The sequence below is a fragment of the Onthophagus taurus genome, chromosome 6, assembly GCF_036711975.1.
Source record: "Onthophagus taurus isolate NC chromosome 6, IU_Otau_3.0, whole genome shotgun sequence".
In the NCBI taxonomy this organism is placed as follows: Eukaryota; Metazoa; Arthropoda; class Insecta; order Coleoptera; family Scarabaeidae; genus Onthophagus; species Onthophagus taurus.
Window position 1 is genome coordinate 14,725,949 of NC_091971.1, and position 25,198 is coordinate 14,751,146.

At 32.4% G+C, this 25,198-nt stretch overlaps 2 protein-coding genes across 5 annotated transcripts in view; both read right to left on the minus strand.

The window, feature by feature from the left end:
- LOC111419532 (Extracellular sulfatase Sulf1) overlaps nucleotides 1-6,794 on the minus strand; it is a 115,218-nt gene extending 108,424 nt beyond the window's left edge. For both annotated transcript variants that reach the window (XM_023052355.2, XM_023052353.2), the window contains exon 1: nucleotides 6,603-6,794. The gene's annotated coding sequence lies outside the window, so the exon portion shown is untranslated. The remainder of the gene's footprint in view (nucleotides 1-6,602) is intronic.
- Nucleotides 6,795-18,466: 11,672 nt separating this feature from the next.
- On the minus strand, nucleotides 18,467-24,946 carry LOC111419523 (uncharacterized). Of its 3 annotated transcripts, none has more exons than XM_023052342.2 (5): nucleotides 24,836-24,946; nucleotides 24,537-24,714; nucleotides 21,561-22,049; nucleotides 21,123-21,505; nucleotides 18,467-18,629 (listed from the first exon to the last, which is right to left on the minus strand). In XM_023052342.2, the coding sequence occupies exons 2-5, from the start codon at nucleotides 24,707-24,709 to the stop codon at nucleotides 18,625-18,627; spliced, it is 1,050 nt and encodes a 349-aa protein (XP_022908110.1). In that variant the 5' UTR covers nucleotides 24,710-24,714; nucleotides 24,836-24,946; the 3' UTR covers nucleotides 18,467-18,624. The 3 variants fall into 3 exon arrangements, with proteins under 3 accessions (XP_022908110.1, XP_022908108.1, XP_022908109.1); XM_023052340.2 differs by lacking the exon at nucleotides 18,467-18,629 and adding an exon at nucleotides 19,581-20,226; XM_023052341.2 differs by lacking the exon at nucleotides 18,467-18,629 and adding an exon at nucleotides 19,581-20,553.
- Nucleotides 24,947-25,198: the final 252 nt, after the last annotated feature.

Sequence of the window (25,198 nt, forward strand, 5' to 3'; positions counted from 1 at the left end):
CGATTACTATTATTTTTGTATAATTATTGACGCGATATTTTGCTTGGGGGACTTTAACATAGAACATCTAACTCTGCAAGTGCTGCTTATTGTAATTTTTGTGCACTGTTGGAAGTGTTTAGTTTAAAGCAATATATTCATGAGCCCACTAGAATTAATTTCCTCCCGTCGCAAGAACTTTCCGCAGTTTTAGAAACATTGATAATGAATTGTTTATGTCCGATTTAAGAAAAGTTCAGTGGCACCCATCTTTGATTTCAATGATACTGATGACAAACTGAATTTTCTAAATAATAATATTGTAAATTTATTTGATCGACAGCGCCTATTGTAACGCACACGATTATAAAAAAAAATCTTGGCTAACAGATAATGTGAAACTTTTGATGGATTTAAGGGGCAAAGCACTTCATAAATTTAAACACACAAACAGTTTACATGATGTTGCGTAATTATACTACAGGTGCAATAAAAAGAGAGAAAAGAGCTTATGTAGACATCTCAGCAAGGAGTAAAAATAAAAAGCAATTATGGTCAAGTTTAAAGAAGTGGGGTGTCCATTATAACAAAAGTAGGGAGATTCCTTTTTCACTTTCTGATGCTGATGAAATCAACAACTACTTTTGACCTTTTAAATTTTTATAGTAACAATGTTAAAGATTCTGTGGATGTGTTTGAATTTAATACGGTGACTGAGGAGGAAGTAGGAGATGCCTTAAGCGCTATTTCTTCCAATGCTCAGGGAGCTGACCAGCTTTCTTTATCTATGATAAACATATGTTCTCCCTTGATCATACATTTCATCAGACACATTTTTAATTTTTGTATAACTGAACATGTTTTTCCATCTTGCTGGAAAGAGTCGATCATTTTACCTATCGCTAAAGCAAGTAATCCTAATGCGGTGTCGGATTTAAGACCGATTAGTATTTTGCCGGTGCTTTCGAAGGCATTTGAAAAATTTTAAGGATGGAGCTTTAAATTTTAAGGATTTTAAGAAAATATATTCCTTATGCTTTTACCTCTTTGATTATCAATTTTTTTTAATTTTCTTCATATTTCTCTGTATCTTGAACTGGTTTCCTTTCTTCTCCTGTTACTACATCAAAAACATAATTAGTTTTTAACTGAATTGTTGTTTGGAACTTCCACAAACTCGTACACCTCTGGTGATTTCTTTAGGCTCATAACCTGTCAGAAGTGGTGGTCGTAACCTTTTATTTAAAAAAAAAAGCGTTTATTATTATTTATATTGAAAACAATACTATTTACTATATTTTTTGGTTGCTAATAAGTAAAGAAAAAAGAAAAATTTTTAGCTTCCTAGATTAAATTAAAACGAAGACTTTCTAAATCAATCTCAAACCATTTAACATCTGTTTTATACCAAGCAAAAAGTGATGGAATGAGGAGGATTGGTTCGTTTCTAGATTTCCTCGCGTTTCCATTTAGGGAAAACGCCAAAGAAGAAGTCATTCCGCTTCACGTTTATTTGACTTTTGAACAGACGGTCTTTATTTGTTGCGTCTAAAGGAAGCAATCGTAGAATCGTGTTGTTCCATCGAACGTGGGTGAGAACACATGTTCGGGCCGAACACCGCGTTTACATTGTCGCGTCCGAAAGATGAAAAGGAATGGCCGCAACGTAAACAACCTCCTTTTCTTTCCCTTTCGTTCAAATGTTTACCTTTCTGCCCTTCTTACACGTCATCTTTGGATTATGACGTTTTCGGTCTCTTTTATGACACGCATAGGTAACTTTTTAACACAACGAGCTAAAACTAAAAATACCAAAGGAATAGTTGCGGTTTGTTTAACCCTTTGTGACCCGACGGTACTTTAAAGTACCGGTAGATTTAAACTCTCATTTTAAAGAGAAAGCTTTGAGCTTTAATTTAGAATAAGTCTCATTCCTTAATTTCAATAAATACGGCTTCCAGGAATTTTTAAATAAGCATCTTTTTTGACACTTTTAGGTTATACGAAAATGTAAGTTTTGTTTCAATATTTTTTTTCTCAATATTTTTCCCATCCAACCCAACAATTATTATACATCATTTTAAAGAGAAAGCTTTGAGCTTTAATTTAGAATATGTTTCATTCCTTAATTTCAATAAATACGGCTTCCAGGAATTTTTAAATTAGCATCTTTTTTGACACTTTTAGGTTATACGAAAATGTAAGTTTTGTTTCAACATTATTTTTCTCAATATTTTTCCCATCTAACCCAACAATTATTATACATCATTTTAAAGGGAAAGCTTTGAGCTTTAATTTAGAATAAGTCACATTCCTTAATTTCGATAAATACGGCTTCCAGGAATTTTTAAATTAGCATCTTTTTTGACACTTTTAGGTTATATGAAAATGTAAGTTTTGTTTCAACATTTTTTTTCTTAATATTTTTCCAATCCAACCCATCAATTGTTATACATCATTTTAAAGAGAAAGCTTTGAGCTTTAATTTAGAATAAGTCTCATTCCTTAATTTCAATAAATATGGCTTCCAGGAATTTTTAAATTAGCATCTTTTTTGACACTTTTAGGTTATATGAAAATGTAAGTTTTGTTTCAACAATTTTTATCTTAATATTTTTCCTATCCAACCCATCAATTATTATACATTATTTTAAAGAGAAAGCTTTGAGCATTAATTTAGGATAAGTCTCATTCCTTAATATTGATAAATACGGTTTCCAGGAATTTTTAAATTAGCATCTTTTTTGACACTTTTAGGTTGTACGAATATGTAAGTTTTGTTTCAACATTTTTTTTCTCAATATTTTTCCCATCTAACCCAACAATTATTATACATCATTTTAAAGAGAAAGCTTTGAGCTTTAATTTAGAATATGTTTCATTCCTTAATTTCAATAAATACGGCTTCCAGGAATTTTTAAATTAGCATCTTTTTTGACACTTTTAGGTTATACGAAAATGTAAGTTTTGTTTCAACATTATTTTTCTCAATATTTTTCCCATCTAACCCAACAATTATTATACATCATTTTAAAGGGAAAGCTTTGAGCTTTAATTTAGAATAAGTCACTTCCTTAATTTCGATAAATACGGCTTCCAGGAATTTTTAAATTAGCATCTTTTTTGACACTTTTAGGTTATATGAAAATGTAAGTTTTGTTTCAACATTTTTTTTCTTAATATTTTTCCAATCCAACCCATCAATTATTATACATTATTTTAAAGAGAAAGCTTTGAGCTTTAATTAGGATAAGTCTCATTGCTTAATTTTGATAAATACGGCTTCCAGGAACTTTTAAATTAGCATCTCTTTTGACACTTTTAGGTTGTACGAAAATGTAAGTTTTGTTTCAACATTTTTTTTCTCAATATTTTTCCCATTTAACCCAACAATTATTATACATCATTTTAAAGAGAAAGCTTTGAGCTTTAACTTAGAATAAGTCACAATCCTTAATTTCGATAAATACGGCTTCCAGGAATTTTTAAATTAGCATCTTTTTTGACACTTTTAGGTTATACGAAAATGTAAGTTTTGTTTCAACATTATTTTTCTCAATATTTTTCCCATCTAACCCAACAATTATTATACATCATTTTAAAGGGAAAGCTTTGAGCTTTAATTTAGAATAAGTCACATTCCTTAATTTCGATAAATACGGCTTCCAGGAATTTTTAAATTAGCATCTTTTTTGACACTTTTAGGTTATATGAAAATGTAAGTTTTGTTTCAACATTTTTTTTCTTAATATTGTTCCAATCCAACCCATCAATTATTATACATCATTTTAAAGAGAAAGCTTTGAGCTTTAATTTAGAATAAGTCTCATTCCTTAATTTCAATAAGTACGGCTTCCAGGAATTTTTAAATTAGCATCTTTTTTGACACTTTTAAGTTATATGAAAATGTAAGTTTTGTTTCAACAATTTTTATCTTAATATTTTTCCAATCCAACCCATCAATTATTATACATCATTTTAAAGAGAAAGCTTTGCGCTTTAATTTAGGATAAGTCTCATTCCTTAATTTTGATAAATAAGGCTTCCAGGAATTTTTAAATTAGCATCTTTTTTGACACTTTTAGGTTGTACGAAAATGTAAGTTTTGTTTCAACATCTTTTTTCTCAATATTTTTCCAATCCAATCCAACAATTATTATACATCATTTTAAAGAGAAAGCTTTGAGCTTTAATTTAGAATATGTTTCATTCCTTAATTTCAATAAACACGGCTTCCAGGATTTTTTGAATTAGTATCTTTTTTGACATTTAGATTATGCGAAAATATTAGTTTTTGCTCAATATGTTTTTTCTCAATATTCTATCAGATTTTCGTCGTTCTGCAGTACAGGTCTGATAAATAAATATTCAAATTTACTGCGTTCACGAAAGTGTCGTAGTGCAAGTTCAAAAGAAAGAGGAAGTTGTAAACACTGTTCTGCCAAAGCTTATTTATGTTTATTTATGTTGTAATGAAAGAAAGATCTGTTTTTCTGAATATCATAATGTGATTTAGCTAAAGCAAGTATTACTTATTTTCTAACGTAATAAAAAATGTATTATTTTTATATTGGCAATAAAAGTTTTTGTTTACTGCAACATCACTAAAATATATTTTAATGCCTGATGGTATTCTCAAGTACAAGGAATTGGGGGGATTGCATATTTTGCTAAAATTGATTCCAAAGGCCTTTCCTGAGTGTATTTTGACAGTGTTTTAATTCTGTTACAAAGTTTCAAAATTTTTGACTTCTTGGGACACAAAGGGTTAATTAACAATTGAGCAAACTGACGCAACCGTAAATCTTGCAGCTGTAGAAGATAAAAAACTAAAACACAAGGTACGGGAATTGCCACCGTCGTTGTTGAATGGATAATTACGACCGGAGGCGAAAATAGAGAGCTGTTTAATTGGCCTGAGACTTTGAAAGCGACAGCTTCCAGACTGCGGGACGACGAAGGTTCCAGATGTGGTGAACCGATCGGAGTCTAATGGACTCGTTGGCACTTGTTATTGCACCATAACGAACATCTCCAACCGATTTAGAATACATAAATAGAAGACAAACAAAAAGAATCTAACCAAAACAATGTTATTTCATTAGATTCCTTTTATCGCACTTTGAAACCGCATTCCGTGCCATTTTCAAGCTATGTTTGCATAGAGACGAGATTCTTGAGCACCAACTAACTATATGGCGAAACGTTTAAATTTGAAGCGATCGAGATGGCAGTCGATAACATGACCGACAATTAAACTCCGCTACTAAGAGACTTCTACGCCGATAAATGGTCTTATCGTGGAAATTATATAGTCACCACGGGTAAATTCACCGTGCTGCGCGAAGCCCGAGTAATAAATTAAATGGTTTCGATAGGATCTCGATGGACGATCGACATCCTATCGTGTGTCACAATGTTGAAATCGCCTATGGGTGCTTTTAAACTCGTAACACCGTTCAGGTGTGGTCAAACGATAAAGATCTTGGTCTTCTTAGAATTACTATAAAGAAGTATTTAAAAATTTGTAACTAACTTGAAGTAAATATCAACACAATTTATTTTTTATGTTCATAGGACAGTATTTTTTTACAAGAGGACATCCGTAGCCATTAAAAGAGACAGCTCTTAACGCCATTAAGCGCCGTTCGGTGTGCGCTTCACTTTTATATGGCCCATAAATCAAGTGGCACCCCCCTTATAACGGTTGTTATATCTACCCCACGCACCATGCTTTAGCATCAACACACAACTCCTGGGAACGAACCCTTCTCAGTTTCCCTCACCAATAGGCCGAGTCATTATCATAAATTGCTTTCTAGAATCGAACGATTTGTGCGTTTAATAAAAAAAATCAACGAGTAACAGACGTCAGGCGAAACCAACCACCCTACTCAAGAACAAAAAGGGGGAAACAGCATTAAGGGGTAAAAATATTCTATACTATAGGTAATCGGAAACAGACGTTTCCGTCGACGCAATAATTTCACGGGAAATTGATTTGGGTTGAGCGCTTGAGTATTGACTCGTTGAATTACGTACACAATGAAGCAATAATAGGATTGTTATTAAACAAATCCGTGACGGGCATTGAAGGTTGCACGTCGACCTGATCAGGTTTGCTTTCGAAAGGGATTTTATTGTGTTCGGGTTGTTTGTTTTCGAAAACAACGAAAATCGAAACAACCATACGACAATTCACATTATTATAGATCAAAATTGCTTTTAATATTTCATATTTTAAAACTTGGCTATTATGAAGTGGATTAATTACAATCGAGATGGCTTTTATACATTTAATTTATATGCAAATAAGTTAAATCAGGGCCCATAAAATGAACTATTAAAGGCAGATTAGCCGATGGGGGCAAAACATAAAACGAACTAGAAAATTGTGTTAACCCAATATTTCCGATCAACTAATATTTACGATGAACGAAATATCTATGGAAATAAATTCTTGGGATTTTGCCAAACCTATAGTTTACGTTCGGGAATTTGATACACCGCCAAGTATTGAAACCGATAAAATAAATAAATAAGAAAAACATACAATTCTCAGCAATGTTTTTTCCACAAAATAAGTAGGAAAAAAAGGATTTTAAGAAAGCAAAATAACTTACCAAAATAATAAACAGTCACGGGGTTTTCTTCGTTGTTTTTGACCTGGTAAAGGTTAAGACGTCTTGAACGCAGACTGTAAATATTTAGAAAACGTGTGTATGAGAATCGGAAAAACACGTGATACGCGAATAACGTTAAAGCGTACGACTTGTTCGCGCAACGGTCGTGCGCTTACTGAAGAAACCGCCGACTGCAACTACAAACTGGCGTGCGGGCCCAGTCGGGTCGGCTTTTAGAGCAGGAAGGAAAAGCTGGCCCGAAGCCTCCTGCTATGATGGATGGGGGACGAATTTCGGTCTATATCCCAGGTAGGTTTTACGATCAGGTATTGGATGTATAGGAAGAACCATCAATTTTAATATAACCTTCATTTTCCAATTTATTTAAGTTTTCAATTAAAAAAAATCATCTTTTTCAAACTTCCTTCAGATTTTCATATCTCTTTTAGTCTGATTGATTTGCATAGTTAAGGTGACATAAAAAAGTTACCTGAAACAAATAAATCAATTTAGAAAATATGATGAGAAATTATTAGTGATTTTCATGACACTCAATGTGTTAACTTTCAGTTATTGGCGTTGCACTCGTAGGTCATCACACTCAAATCTTTAACCCATTAATAGAAAATGGGATAGAGCAATATTTGAAATTTCAATGTATCACAGTTGTCAATAAGTCAATAACCTTAAGTATGTATCGTGTGCACGTTTTGCAACCCCTGCGTTATTCCTTAATTCAACGAATGATTGTTTATGTTATTAGTGATGAATTGTAAAAAAGTATATCGTAAAAGCTATATTAGCAGAAAATCATAAAAAGGCAAAGAAGTTAATTGAAATATGAACAGAAGAAATTGAAAAGATGGGCCTAGAATTGAACGTAAATAAATGTAAAATCGTGATAAGGGCAGTAATATTACAAGATGGAAGGATAGATTTAGACATAAATGCAAGGATAAGGAAAACAAACAACGTATATCATACCACAAACGGAAATATTTTTGGGAATAGGGAGATAGATAAAAAGATACAATTGAAAGTGTACAACTCGGTGGCAATCCCAATATTAACATATGCCAGTGAGTCATGGACACTCCAAGATAAACAAGAAGGAAAGATCACGGCAATGGAAATGAGTTTTTACGGAAAATAGCGGGGAAGACGAAGCGGGATAGGATAAGAAATAAGCAAATAAGACTGAGAGTGGATCAAGAAGAGACAATCAGCAAAATAGAGAGAAAGTAACTAAACTGGTACGCCCACATAATTAGAATGGAGTATAATACAATAGTAAAAACGGTATTTAAAGCAAAGAATAAGGATAAGGGAAAGAGGGGAAAACCTAGGAAGGAAGAAGTGGGAGAAAAGAATAGCAGAAATTAGACTTTAGCAGATAAAAGGGAAGTAGCCAGGCACCGGAGCGAGTGGAAGAGGTGGATGGAGGAATAGGAAAAAGGCATATGAACCAACCTTGCACCGCAACCCTAAGGATCTATTGCACCCCGATAGGTAATTTTATCAAATTTCACCCCCCGCAAATATCCATTCCATGAAAGGGTTTAAGTTATTAATAGTGATGAATTGTAAAAAAGTATATCGTAAAGGCTAAAGTAAAAGATTGAAAATGATACAATTTCCAAGTTAAACACCTATGAGAGATGACATTACAATATGACCGTCTAGCCAGATGCTGAAAAGTAAACAAATTGAATTATATAATGCAATGAGGAGTGTGAATCAAAAGTATTATGTGAATTGACAGCTAACAAAAACTAACTATTTAAATTAAAAACCACACTTTATATGAAACCATCGACCTTGTGTTCCTGTAGATTCAACAAATTTCGCCAAAAATTGTTGCTATTCAACCCAATTGTAATGCTTAACTTTTCCATCATCCTCATAATGCTCAATAAGTCATCTAAAATATGATGATGATACAAGATATTTATTGACTATGGAACTGGCTTAATATCTCCACTTGTCGGATCAACATGAAATTTGAAATGTGAATTTGACTAAAGAATATCTTTCGTTACAAAAATTTTCAACTGTTTAGCTGTCAAACTTTTCAAGATGCATCGCCAACTTGATTTTTTTTTAAATAACTAGTCAAAAACTTATTGACATCATTCGAAAACTTATTTTATTCTGCATTCGTGAGTGTAATTATTTTTATCAAAACATTGGTGCTATTTAAAAAAATCAAGTTGGCGTTACACCTTGAAAAGTTTGACAGTTTAACATTTTGTTTACTCAAATTCACGTTTCAAATTTTATGTTGACGCGACAAGTACTTTTGGAGATATTAAGCCATACTTATTGAACACTTTGCACACATACTTAATGAAAACTTTGAATAGTAATTTTACAGGCCATCATGAGAACAGATATATATTCCAATAGAAATGGATTTCTGGGCTAAATTCTATTAAAACTTATCGTATTCATTATATAGGATAAGGATTTAGCTTGATTGATAATCCCCCCAAGGGACACTTCGAAATATTACAGAAACTTCATAATTCCAAGGCATTTGTCCTAAGTCTAATTAAATAAAACAAGGTGAGAAGCTAAAAATATTTGGGTTTTCTTGTATGGTTTATTTTTGTTTGACCTGCATAAAATTAAAGTCGTCGACGCAGAATATTATTAAGAACGCAAGCCCACAACGCTGCTCTCCTTGATCGCACTAAATACTTCAAGGTGCGTAAACCCTTCGCGACAGATTTGAAAAGTTTTGGAGAGTTATAACGAGCATTGATGGCTTTATTGAATCAGTCGATTTATAGTTAAGCCTAAGTAGTGAAGTTAAAGATAACTTTTCATGTAAATAAACATAAATTTGATCAATAGTATTTTTCATAATTGACCAATTTTTGAACACTAATAAACGTAATTGTGCAGAAGAAGAAAGGTAGTTTTACTTGAATGACGAAGAAATCACAATGCCTATTGTATATAAATGTTTGACAATGGAGTGTAAACGCCAGAAGTTAACAGAAATATAAAATGATATCTTCGTCGTGTGATATTGTTTTGATGCCGGCGTCTCCGTTGATTGTAAGTGCTTAGGGAAATGGACGATTCTTGTTTACACTAAGTCTCTTAGGAATTGTGCTCAGAAATGTTGCGATACAACGATTCACAGTATCTAGAGACAGAACGTGGATAAAGCGTAGATTCATTTCTTTATTAGTTGTAACCACGCTTAATGAGTGGTACACAGGCAAGATAGTGAATTTTCTTGTAAAATGTTCATATTGCAAAATTTACAAATATTGGATATTAAAAGAATATACTGATGAGTATAATGAATGGAAAGCAAGCCACGAAGATCAGTGTTGCGCGAATCATGAGGAATCTACTGCAGACGTGGTAAAGGATATGTTTCAACGACATATCCTTTATAACATTCATCAACAATAAAGAGTACATTGACCACGTAGAGAAGCGGATGGATTCGCGACTTCGACAATGTGGAAAAAATGTGAAGGCGGTGGTAATTTGCAATAAACTAATAGGAAAATTGATTGACATGTTAACATGTCCATGTTCTACATGGTAAAAAGACACACCTTTTGAAGTCAACAGACAAAATATCTACTTTCACAAAACGACAAGCTATAGAGAGAAAATGACTATAGAGTATGTGTGCAAAGATTGTTTTTTTAATATTACATTAATTTCTTATGACAAACGAATCTTAGCCTTTCTGAAGATATAAAAACTACAGGGTGTATCAAAAAAATGTACACACACTTCGAATGACAAGAAAAACATTATTTATGCACATAGAGTGAAATGGAATGGCTTCGAATACAGAAGACAAATGTAATTGAGAAATCATGTACGCAAATGATAACGCGCACCAAGGGATTCGCAAACGTTACGGAACCAGTCATTAGGAAAATCGCGACATTTTCCAATTTCAATGATACCCAATGCGGATATCCCACACCACTGTTACTCCTGGTAAGTTTACATAATGTTTAAGTGTTACATGAGGATTTACAGGACTCCAGTACCTGTAATACGGATGTAAAAGATGCCTCATTGCTCCACCCAATTTTGTGTGGAAACCATCTTCTGCACATTTTGCCAGGCTCGCAGAATTGAACTTTCCAGTCAGTATTGTCTTCGTTGAGACCATTGATTACAGTTGGAATGTAGCATGTCCGTGGTCGTCCAGAACATTTTTTGTTGACGTTCTGGACGGTTCCATCTGCTTCAAATTAGTCTCTAATGCGAGCTCTAATGATCCGTCGCGTTTGTGGCGGTTTTGCGAATTTCCTTCTGAATCGTCTTTGCACTTCAATTGCATTTTCGGTCTTCCAATAACATTTCAGGACAAACTTCCTGTCTTCCAAACTAAGTTAATTTCCTATCATGTTGTGATTAATTAATTACACCTGCAGCGACAGTTAAAATGTGAGTACATTATTTTGAGACACCTGTATATTTGAGAAGGACTTATGACAGCTAATTATCTGATTTAAAACTGTTTTCAAATTGAAAATTTCGATAAGTTTCCTTGAATTCAAGATCCATTTAATTCCAAAACATTTTATCCATTACCCCATATTTTATAATAAGTCATTTTATTGATTTTTTATTTCAACGAATGCCAAATCCATAGTATGTAAATAACTCATCGATAAGTATAACAGTTAATTATACTTTATCTTTAAGAGTTTTGATGAATTTTTTAAAGTACGCATATTTGTTTTTGAACGTGGTCTATGTTTTGAAATCTTCATTCTGTATATAATTTGCATATCTCTTCTGATGCAATGCTTTAAATAATGTATATAACTGTATATAATTTGCTGAAACATTTCAATAATTGCATCAACTCATCAATTTGAATTCTGCATATATGTCTTATTTTCTGCGTGATCTGAAATCCAATCAATGGAACTCCGAATAATCGCATAGTAAAAATTAGATGAAAACTTCTTAACAGGTGTATTGATGTTTTCAAGGCCAATTGAAAACAATTTACATTTATATTCAGTTAAAGTCGCCTGGCATTTAATCTTGGCTTAAAAGAAAAAACAGATATCACCATAATTACAGATTTTCTTAACATAAGTACACATTAACTTACACGGCACTTAATAAACTGTTATTAGAACATACAAGGTTAACAAAACGCAAGAACAAAAAAATAATAAGTCGTCGTCTGAACAATGATGAACACAGTAATGACACATTAACCCATAACACCGGTATATACCGATTTCTAACTTTAAAATTAAGAGTGTGTGTTGTGGGTATTTTGTACTTTAGCTTAACATCAGGGTTTCTATTGCCGAATACAGTGTGTTAATTAATTATCGTACCCGATGTCATTATTGCAAGTATGCAACCAATATCACAGTATTGGTACTATACACAAATCGTGTAGTTGGTTGCATACTTGCAATGATGACCTCGGGTACGATAATTAATTAACACACTGTATAAACGCAAGGCAAGCGGCTGGTTTTGTTAAAAATGTTATTATTTACATTGTTTGGTCGTTAAACATACGATATTCAACCGTATGGATATCATAAAGAAAAGTACTCTACCCCCACTCATTCATATAGACATTTCTTGTACGTTTCCTAATATATTTCAATATGCGCATTAAAAAAATAAATTTTCCTTACATCTTTAATTATTTAAACAGAATTTAGAAACGTGGCATTGAACAAGAAATCCAAGTTTTCGATTTCGCCATTCTTGGTAAAATAAATTTCCTGGCATTTATAAAATAAAAAAAGTAATTATAATCAATTTCATATGACGTGGACAGCTTCGGAAATTTCTCATTTTTTGCGAATCGTGATAGAACAAAAGATACTTATTCAATAGTCTATATTATTTCTAATGCTAACTTATGGCTTCTTATTTGAATCAATCATCGCCGTTGGCACATTAAAGGTAATTGCACAACAAATCGGGGAGGAACAAAAAGGACCCTCCGGCTTCGTCTTTCTCTTCAAGTATTCTTTTTATAGATCCCCATAATAACGGCGGACGACTAATGGTGCGAGTTGCGGCGCCAACTTGGACGCCAAGCGACGCTCAAAACGTCCTTTTTTTGCGTCTCGTTCCACGTGACTGAGGACCGATGGCACTACACCGTTGACCAAAAGGCATACCGTGGAAAATTGGATATGTGCAGACAAACCATCTGAAAATGACACTGAATGATGATACTTCTATCCACTAGCAATGATTATTATTTTCTAGAGACATATTTGTCTCTAAAATTTTGCAACATTATTGCATTGCATATTTTCATTGAGATGATTATCTAAAAGTTCATTGCCTCGGCAATGACTTGAAAACGTCAGCACCATATAAACTTCCTCGGTCTATTGCCTTATTAAAATAACTGACGCGGATCGCGACCGTCCGAGCCAAAGCCAGCAGAGAACGAATCGAAGCCATCCATTTATAACGCGGCCATTAGAGTCGCTTCAGCCTTGATTTATTAGGGCAATTTAAATCTAATCAAGCTGATGAAAGCCCAGAAAGCCAAAAGCTGCACTCGACCGCACTCCTAACTCTATTCCATTAATATTTGTCTAGTAAAAAACACGACAATTACCATTACCAAGCCTTTCGCGTTCCTCCTCCCGGTTTGCTTCTCCTCCACATTGGTAATAATTTAACACCGAATCAGGAATGGGGGTGTTTTATTTATGTGGCGGTCCATAAATACACCTTCCCTTCGTATTCATAAGGATTCCTCGTGTATATCTTTACGGGAGGATCGTTATGAATCTCGCACCTTTATTCCGAGCGGGAGGAAGGGATAAATAATAGACTTTAAAAAAAGAAACGATGGTAAAAGCGGCCTCTTTCATGCCGTATTATATTACTTGAACGCCTACACGTTACAATAAGTATGCCGGTGCATCGCAAATCGCGCGAGATTATACTCTGTAGATGCAGGGTTGGATTTTGATAAAATTACTATCATCAAAAGAAAATAAATAAAATATAATATAATAAATATATAAAAATAAATCAAGAAAATATCAACAAACCCTACTTAAAAGGAGGTGTTAAAAAAAATTTTGAAAAATATAAAATGTTGAATATAAAAAATAAGTAATTTTCAAATTATAAAAAGTTTGAATTTTTTTGTTTGGTAATGAAAGTGCTTAATCCTGCCCTGACGATATAAAGTGAGAGAGGAGGGAAAAGTAGAGAAGCGGCACATCTGCATCCCGGATGACTTTAATGCCCCGTCATTACAATTATTACGATAAATCTTTGGCCTAGGCGAACGGCCGACAATAAATCATAAAGGGAGGGAAGGGGGTTCCTCCTACGCGCGACGCGAGCGCGCCCCCCGCTGTCGCAATTGATAAAGAGGTGCTGCCCGGGAGAACGTGCCGGCGCTTAATGCATCAAATTGATATCAATGGTGGTTTTATTGAGGATAAAGGGCCACCACTTACGGCTTCTTTTTTACTTATTTATACAGTTTGGACGACGTCGATATCAAAGTTAATTAATATGTCATCGTTAATATGTCTATTTATTAAATTTCTGGAAATTAATTTTGAGTGGGTGTTTATGTAATGAATCCATCTTTCATTTTTTTTTCAAAGTTGCAGTAAAAGAAGGAGTAGTGACATTTTAGACATTGACATCGTTTGTGGAAGAGGGCCAAAAATAAAAGGTTGCAATAGTGGACGAAGTTGAAAACTTTTATTTGATCCAATAGCACTTGAGATGCAAACTACCATTCCGCAAGAATTGCGTGTACCTCATTTTTGTTTTTTTATATGTGTAGTTTAATAACGGTAAGTAATGGCAAGTACGGGGAGATATTAGATACTGATGATAGGAAACCATCTTGATAGTCTCATTTCTTGGACAAGCAAACCAATTAAATTTAACAAGTAATTGAAGTGTTGCGTTTGATGAAATGCTGTCTACACGAAATGTACTCTACAGGTACATCTAATCATATCAATAGTTTATCTAAGAATTGTATAATCAGGGTTTAACTTGTCAATGTCCAAATGACAGTTGACTTACCTTTTATTAAAAAACAGCAGTTTTGTTATCATGATAGCAAATTATTTTATTAAATTAGGTGTTTCCTTAAGAATTAATGTTTTTAGTATTAGTGTCTTAGTGTTTAGATTTTAGTATTAATCTGATGTACACTGCCTCAATAAAGTCACCGTACACAATTTAATAACTAGGTGATAAAATAGGTAATGAAAAACTTGCTTGCATTTTTTTGCAAATTCTCCGCACACCTTGACATATAAATAAGATAGCCTCAGTCCGGCTTTATTTAATTTAGTGATGGACGAAATAATTGAAGAGACGATGATACATGGTGAGCCTGAAGGAATAGCCTCTAAAGATTGCATATAATATGAATATTTCAGTACAGAAAACGCAAACTCTAACAATAGCCAAAGAACCAAGAAGTTGTAAACTAATGATTTACATCATACCACAGATCAGGTTATGCGATTGATAGAGTCCTGAAAGAAGAAGTCAGCACACAAATAGTGATAACGTACGTTAATGAAATAAGGGTGGAAAACAACACAATCAAAAGACTTCTCCGAACCAGAGAGATGAAAACATTTCGAGCAATCGGTGGCTACTCTTTGCTAGACCGCATGAGAAGCGAAGGAAATGCCATGTCGGGAGAAAGCCAGAACACAGATTGCCGAAACCCGCAAGAGAAGGAAAACAACATGGAATTAGATCTCCTGGACGACCCTCAAAGAGATGGTACGAAAGCTAGAGTTCAGCATCCTAGTCGAGATTTTGAACTGTTGTAGAAAGATATAAGAGAAAGAAGAAAAGGTACAAATAAAACTAGATACATCCGAAAAATATTTACTTAATTTCGCTCAACTAAATTGTAATGAAGCTGAAAAAGAGTGCACAGTGTTGAAAACAGCTTTTGATGAATCAGACTCGTCAAAGTCTGCAGAGGGGCACATGATTTTAATGATGACCCTAACTCATTGTATTACAAGGGGTTAATTCCCTAGACGCGTTGATACAAAAAAATTGTTATCAATTCCGTAGTTAATGAATTTGCTGTTGATTTTGCACAGTTCAATTCTGCGCTCATCAATACAATAACAATATAATATCAATATTGTCGCATATGGAAAAGAAATGTGCTATGGGACATCGAGGAAACCAGGCGGATCCAGGCGCGGATGTTGCCGTAATTCCGATGAAAAAAATTAATGTGACAATTAGAGCAGTCTGTTTGTAACATCGAACTACTAAACATCAGAACTGTAAACCTGTGGCAAGAGACTATACCTAACAAACTGTAACCCACCGAAGGAAGGCGAATTCTATTTGATGGATCAACCCCGGTGTAACAATATAACAAAACGAGATCCACAAAATATACTGCCTCGTATAGAACGTCCTAAAGTTTTAAGTATTTGTAATGAGCGTGCAGTATCAAACAACGTGTGCGAAAACAGCCAAGGAATAAAATGCTATATCCTAAACAGCAATAAGTTCACAAATTATTCAATCCATAAATATAGGTTTATGGTTGTATATTTAAGAAGAAACATTTACATATAAAAAAATAAAGCGCCTAAAATTTACTAAAAAACACATTTTCAAAAACATTAATTTTAGCAAATCAGTAATTTTTTGACTACGTCATCAAATTCTCTATAAAAAAGTGTCTATATAATGTCTTAGTTATAATATAATACTCCACCTATAATAATAAAAAAGATAATTGCACTTGCGGGTTTTACGATATTTTCAATTTTGGCCTCTAGGGGGAAAACAAAAGACGATAGCGCTTTGAGGTTTTCGACATTGGAATTTATTTAAAAAAAGAGATCGAGACATGTAAACTACTTTTTTTCTAACTCTTATAGTTTACGAGATAGCCTATTCGGACATCGAATTTTAACCACCCTGTACATATGTGATTTGCTGCAGTAGGAAATGTTGTGTTTATAGATGATATAATTAGTATATTTCAACAAAATAATGATCCCAACCATACCGCAGAAATCCCATTCCACATCTACAAAATTTAATGAAGAGCAAAATTCGACAATAGATAGTGAAATTACTCAAAAATTGGTCTCTTCAATGTCTAAATGATTAAAAGCAGTTTTTAAAAATAGAATCTATCCCACAGATTATTAATAATATTTAACAAAATTTGTTTTTTATATAAACAATAAGTGGAATTAATATAAACGTGTATGTAACATATAAATGAAACACAACCAGAAGGAAGGACACCTTTACACGTTAAGGACAGGAATAACTGTTTTTTATAGTTTGTTCAGTATTTATTTATAAATTCCAAAAACATGTAACACTATAATAAATGTTACAGATCAAATTCTTAACAATTTTTTATAAATCTGAACAAGTATTTCAGGTGTATCTTTCTACCTGTCTATAAAGACTTTATTGAGTTAGTATATGTATTACTTGTGTGTATGTGTGTAAAGTACGGAACCATAAAATCAAAATATAACGTAAACCTATTAGTAGTAAGTTTTTTTTCAACGTTTAACAGTTGAATTGGCAATATGAAAATTTATCGCTCGCCACCAGATTCTAATGGTAAAAGTAAATTGACAATAAGATAAAAATCAGTTATGATTATCGAGTAGATTTGACCAATTAAAAAATATATTACCCTCAAAGACCGTAGAATCTAACAGGACTGCTACATCCATTGTTGTGACAACCTGCCCGCAAACTACGTCACACCATTTTCCACTTCCAGCTGTTGTTGTGGTCTATGCGTTTGCTGTGTATTTTTAGAGGTTATATCGTAGAGGTATTCATACTATTTTTGAAGTTTTATGTTTTTATGCGTATTAATGTGTATCATATTACCTCTAAAAACACAGACAGTTACCAGGCGTGGCAAATAGTGTGACGTAGAGTGCGGGCAACCAACCCGTAGTGTGCTACAAAAATACAATGGATGTAGCAGTCTACCTTTTCAACATTTTTTTAAATTTTATTATTTAGATTAAAAAACATTAATAAACTAAAACATATTATTACATTAGTTAATTTACCTACTTTGTTTCCATGGTACACATTATTTTAACTATCTTTAACTATCCTCTAAAAACATTGGTCTGTATCGAATAATAAAAAGCGGATTATCAAAAAACTTCCATATACCAAATTTGAACAGAATCTGTTGAAATACACGTCTAATATTAAATAAAAATTAATTTAAAAATTTAATTTGAACACCTGTATCTCCAAAACAAAGCATTTGTCGACCTATGTTTATATGACGTTTTTGTGCTAATTTTAAAAGATCTATCAACTGTTAAAGTCCTGCCACAAAAACCTGAAACACCCTATATAATCAATAATGCGTTTTGGAGAACAATCAGATTATTCCTTCTGGTTATATTTTTGTGTTTAGTAACCGAAATAATTGCTGTTGATATGCATCAAGCTTACAGAATTCGTTGTTTCCAACAATCATGGATTATTTTATTGAACAAAAGTTGAAATTGTTATTTTAATACTAATAGATTTTAATTGATGATCAATAGAGAGAAGTTGGGCACTAATATTTTAAAGCAAATGGTTAATAATCAATTAGTTATTATAGAGGATGGAAAATCAATTAATCAGAGCTTAATATTAAAAATTTGCCATAGTAAGCTCAATCATTAATTGTAGTTACAGTACCTTTTCATTTTATTTATTCATTTAGGGTCGCTAATGGCTGGTTGAGGATATCGAATTTAACGTTAGCTAACCAGCCATAATCATTTTTAAATTACATTAAAAAATAAATAACTTTAAGGAATAAAAAATATTTTAAGAGGTTTAATAAAAAATCTGTATATCTCACCAAACTTGTTTCTTTATTATTTCAAAAATATTATTATTTTCATTCACTCTCTCACATCCTGTTCAAATATAAGCTTCGTTTCATGTTGTGATGGAACAATGTTGTCCATGTCCAAAAAAAATCTTGACTCTTGGGTGAAAGGTTATTCATTCAACCTAAAGAAAGATCAGAGTTAAAACAAATATTCATATTACAAAAAAGAAAAGACAATTAAAAAACGGGATTAAAACTAATAGAGTTTAATGGATCCCTAAAGTTTGTTTTCTAACTTTCGTTTCGTGCTTTTAATTCATTACAAAAAGATTTTTTCCCTTTTAATCATTTAACAAGTGTTTGTTAAAGATAAAAAATATTATTCATTATTACTTAATCAGATTAAGCAGCAAAAGTATAAGTAAGTAGACGTGGAGCGTGTTTTAGCTCACCGTTTTCTTTTTTTTTGTCAAATTGATCAGAAAATAAACTAAATAATGAAAATATTGTGTTTATACTTTACCTAAGAATCATCCACTAGCTATTTTAAAGAAAATAGCTTTATTTGGGGCCATATACAGGGAGATTTTTTTGTTAAAATGAATACGTACGTAACGTATTTTTATTAACGAATTTAATGCCACTTATGTGAACATTTTAATCTTCATCATCTTGTGACTGATTTTAATTTCTTTACTGCACTCGAGCCTTCAACGATTAATTTTTGAACATCGCACAATCCTTTTTAAATATTATTACACTTAGTTCTTGGTGATTTTTTTTAATTATCTGTCGCAAATTTTATTTTCTTCTAAGAGGCGGTTGTGGTTTCCATGAAAGAAAGTAAAAATTGTAAAACTTTACCAGTGTTGGGTATTTCCTATTTTAAAGATATATTTTTTTAATAATTCATTTTGTTTATGTTATATATTTTGGATGTCAAAGAAATTTTGAAAGAAAAAAACTCCCTGTTTATCTAAATATATTATTATTCAATAATATTTTGCAGTGTGGCGTAATAAAAGACGTTACTTTTTATTTAGCATTTTAAGCGTTACCCAACACTGGTATTTTTAATAAGAAAACTAAAAAAGGTAATAGTGATTTTTTTTCAAAGATAAATAAACATAATATCCACAATTAGTTTTCGTTTTTATTATATTACAAGTAAATATTCAAATTTCTACATACAAGTATGGAAGAAATAAATTATTACAAGATCATCATACAATTATTTGTCGTGTAGACTTCTGGGATTATTTAAAAAACGATCGATTCGTTCTTTGTCACCTCCAAAAAGGAAAATAAAAAAATAAAATATTGAGTTAATTTATATTTAGTTATTTAATTGTATGTAGTTACTCATTGATCTTTATGTAAACATTTTCACAAAAAAACAATCATTCTACGCTTAAAAAAAAAAATTTTAAAGATAGTCACTCAGAGAATTTCTTTACTAATTTAAACACTTAATCTACTTAAATAAACACACGTCCACAGACACATGAAAAAATTATTCATTAAAATCATATTGCCAAAAAAATGGTCATCTTTAAAAAAAAAAAAATAATAACTGAAATAAAATAACGATCTCTCAATTCCACAAATATCAAAATGGAAACGTTATTGAACGATATACATTTTGTTCATTCTTGATAATTATCGTATTTATAAACTATTTAATTAACTTTTATTTATTACTCTATTTTTATCTTGAATTCTGTTTAAATTAATAGCCTTGGTGAGATAATTAGAAGCGTCTACCTTGGTTCGATGAACCTGAAATGTTCAAGTAGAAAATAATTGCAGAAACTGTTCCAGATCATGTACAGAAAAACAGATCCTTAAACACATTTATTTTTTTTTCAAATTAGTTTTAATTGTTTTATTTTTTAATTCAACAGCAGAAACGAAAAGAAACTTCGCATTATTTATATACCTGTATTATTAATGCGTTAACTTAAATATTATACATATAAGAACACTAATAATAATAAATTAATGAATCCTTATCATGATAGGTGTAATGTTTATCAGGGATATCACACACATTCTTTAGGAAATCCTCTTGGCCACTCTTTGTTCAGTTTTTAGTTTATATATGCGCTGAAACCATTATAAAATAATACGTTTTATAATTTTAGCCTCTTAAGGCTTTCAAATTTTAATTTTGCTTAATATAATTATTTGTTACTATATAACATTTATACTTAAAGCCACCCATAGTTTATAGATCAAGATTAGATGATATTTCAACATGCAGCACATATACTACTACTAATATTCTAAGTAAAAGTATTTTTCTTAGTAATTCATGGATGTTTAAACATCATTAATGTTTACTAAAACCTACAATTAAAAAATGTTTCTTTACATTCACTACAAAATGATTTAATATTGTTATAAATAAGCCAATATAGGAAGAAGTATTAGTAGCAAACTAGATACAGTTAATCTTTTGTGCATTAATTATTTATGCTTCACCACTTTAAACCCTTAATGTTTATTTAATGAATCGTCTTAAACGGTGGCTTGTCTTATAAATGATATAAAGTACATATCCATTTTTAATCATTCGTTTCTCTTCATTTAACTGTACTTTTCAAATTCTCATTTAATCATATCTATTTTTAATATCCATCTACAAAAGTGGCCATAAAAACAAAATCACTTACCATAGCCACCTGTTGATGCATAACCTCCCCTGTCAAATCCAGTCGACTGGCTTTGGTAACCTCCACTGACTCCACTATTGTAACCTGGTTGGCCATATCCATCACTACCACCTCCAGCTCCACCATAACTCTGTCCATAGTTATCACCACCTCCATATCCACCACCACCACCTTGGCCTCCACCAGATTGATAACTTTGTTGGTAACTGCCCCCATCATATTGATTGCTTCCATATCCCCCAGTTCCGCCACCTCCTCCATATCCACCTTGACTTTGTCCATAGGGATTTTGATTTCCAAACGACTGCGTTTGTCCGTAAGGTTGTTGCTGGCTATATCCTCCTTGTCCTTGATTTCCAGTATTAGCAGATCCATAACTTTGTCTATGAAAATATAACATCAAAATTTTTCGACCAAATTCATACATTTAACAACTACCTTTGTCCGCCAAATCCGTTTGTAGAGCCACCATTTTCAAATCTAGGTCTTTTCGCGCCTGGTCCACCCTGTTGTTGTCCAGATTGTCCTCTTTTTGGTGGACCACCACCGCCTGATCCCATCGGACCACCTCGACCCCTCTGCATAAATCCTCCACGTCCTCCTCTTTGTCCACCCCTATCATTCATACGCCCACCACGATCTCCTGGTCCACCACGACCTCTTGGTGGGCCGCCCCTTCCACGGAATCCGCCGCCACCACCGCCGATTCCACCTCTAGGTCCACCTCTTTGACCTCCCATAGGTCCTCGTGGTCCTTGATTATCTCCTCCAGGTCCGGATGGACCTCCACCAGATGGACCACCACCACCTTGAGGTCCTCCAAAACGACCACGAGGGCCCCCTCGAGGACCCCCACGACCACCTGGACCACCGCGACCACCTCTCATCATTGGACCGCCACCTCCACGACCTCCTGGTGGACCTCCACTAAAGATAGCAAAAAAATACAAGGATTTTTAATATGAGTTTACTGCAATATTTTAGTATGTTTAAATAAGTGGAACTCTCTAAGTGTTGGTGGGTCTTAATGCGCATCTAAATTGAATTGAATAAAATTTCCGAATTCAATAAAAACAAATTAAAATGAGCAATTTTAAACTAATTTATGATGTTATGTTTTGTTTCGGTTCATTAACACTTTTTTAGGATAAAAATTTTAATTAAAACTGACAAGTTCTTAAATATTAGCGTTAAATTTTAGACAAGATTAACACCTACGAAGAAACAGACGCAATAAAGAATATAGACAAGTTATAAAAATGTAAACAGACGTAGACTGGCGTGAAAAGTGAGACGCGTAAAATCCAATAACATGTTAAAATTTTCAAGGTTTTAAAAAAGAGGATTTATGCTCTATTAAACAATGTTGGTTGCCATAGCAACGAAACAAAGAACAATGTAAACAAGCAAGTATAGCCAAAAAATGTGCCACAATTAATTAGGAATTTTTTATTTGAAACATTTTTCTTTAAAACCACAAATTGTGAAGTTATTGCCTATATTCCAGACATTTGACACACCTGTATATCGAAATTTATTTCCAAAATTTTCTAAACTGATGCAACTTAAGACTGAATGCAAACCGTTTTCGTTTTTTAATCATACTTATGAATAAGTTTTTAATATAATTTTGCGCCATTGAAGGTTAACACAAACACCAAAGACCTGTTGCAGACTGTTGTAGGATCCACAGCACTTATAATAGGATCCTTAGGGATTTAACGACGTAGGAATGAATGATTTTTTCTTGTTAGCTTTGATCGATTACATTTCGTAGTGCTTTGTTAACTTCACTCGTCTTTTTATAATTCCACACCACGTATTGTGTACTAGAGGTGCTGCGCTTCATTATTGTTACGATTTCAAGCAAAGATTTTCGTTTTATATAAAATTTTATTATTTTTTTTCTTTGTTCATTTGAAAGTTCAGTTTACTTTCTATCCACTTCGAATTTTGCGCAATTTTTATAATAATTCTACAGATTTTGAGGTGTTTTGAAAAAAAAAACGGTGAAAAACACGATTAAAAAAACTTGTATAACAGCAGTTATCAGACACAAAAACTCAATCTTGCGACTGGGTGGAATACAGTTTTTGCTGTCAACTGTTAATAAAATGCTCTTTCGCGTACAGTTATTAAACTGTATAGGTAACCAAGACATTCACTTTTGCTTTTACTCTTCTAAGTGAAATAAATCATCAAAAATATATGAAATTTTTACTACCATTCTTGAGTAATTCGTGATTTTATATTTTTTTGGTGGGTGTTCGAATATGGATTTTGCATACTGTATTTTAATTTACCATATCCATTTAATTCACATCACCCTTCTTTCATTCATTTTTAGAACTTTTAGAAAGTTTTTTAGAATAGTATTAATAAATATAATTTTTTAATTAAATAAAGGAACTAAAATAATTTATACTCAAATGGACCTAAGATTTTGAGACAGGAAGACATTTTTTTGATAAATATTGAAATTGTTATTAATAACTAGTTGTTTTATACAGGATGGTCCATTACTAATGGGACTCAGAGTAACAGTGAATTCCTTATATTAAATTAATACAATTTAACCCAATTTATGTTAGTCCAATTGTTAATAATAACAACAGATACAGATAATATTTCATTTTCGTTTTTCTTTAATAATTTCTTAAATTATGAACATGAAAATTGGTACATTATCATTTTTTAAGGCAATAAATTATAACAACCTAAAAACCTCTCTTAAAGTAGTCATATCCTATTTATCATTAGAATTTTTACAACTCGCACAACTTTATACAGTTTCTCAGACATTTTTACATAAATTTGACCTACCAATCTTCTCTAAAGTTCTCTATTTTCAAGACAATCATTGTTTAAGATTAACTATGCTCAATAAACATTAGTTGTTGGTGAAAAAGTCTTTGTTTAATCAAATAGTGCACACTCAATATTATTGTAATCAAAGATTTGTTGTTATTGTTACTATGAAATAATGCTCCAGCATGATATGACGTGCATATACACTCAAGAAAGCTTTAATAGAAGGAAAACATGCAGCAGATATTTGTTAAAATAACATAATAGAAGTCAATAATGATAATGTACTAGCTTTCATGTTCATAATTTAAGAAAAAACGAAATTATTAAAGGATAAATTGGGTTAAATCATAATAATTTGATGTAAGGAATTCATTGTTGCTCTGTGTCCCATTACTAATGGACCACCCTGTTTATCCATAACAATTTTGTAAACACACTCTCAATATGACGCTTACAAACGCCTGTTCAAGGTATTACAGCACATCTAAACGTCCAACACAAAATTCTCCATCTGTATTATTCTATACAATCTGTACTATAACATAGGTTGAATGATAATAAACATAAAACACAATTTATAGTTTTAATTTAAAGATTATTTACCGTCCACGCATGTAATTTCCGCGTCCTCCTCGTTGGCCTCCACCACGCATACCTCTGGACCCGCCACTACCTCGATCACCACCACCACCTCCTCCAGAGACATTTCCACTGTTGGATCGTTGTATGGGAGGATTAGAATTTGTCGTTGTGCCGGGGCTGGTACCATCAGCCATTGTTACTGAAAAATGCGTCCAACAAATGTTAATGACCTTTAAGCATTTTGAGGTTATATGATGTCGCAAACGACTGTGACGTTTCTTAACAGGATTCTAATAAAATTTATAGAAAATTAAACTTACCAGATTAAAATTATCTCGGAGAAACTGAAGATAAAGAATATATAACGCTGTCAGTTTCAAGCAAACGACAAAATGGAGATAGCCGGCGTCGGTTTGGTAACAGAAATGTTATTGCGCATGCGCGAAATTTATGTCACTACTAAAGCGCCATAAAAAGTGAACTAATAATATTTGGCGGAAAATTTAATTATTTCAAATAAAGTGTTTAAATTTTAAATATTAATTTGTATCTTTATTTACATCTTTAATAATTAATTTCTTAGATTTGGAATTAATTATTAAGTTAATTTTCCTTATGCCTATTTATGTAACCTTGACTCGTTTTCAAGATTTATGCTTTATAATATAACGAGATTATTAGAA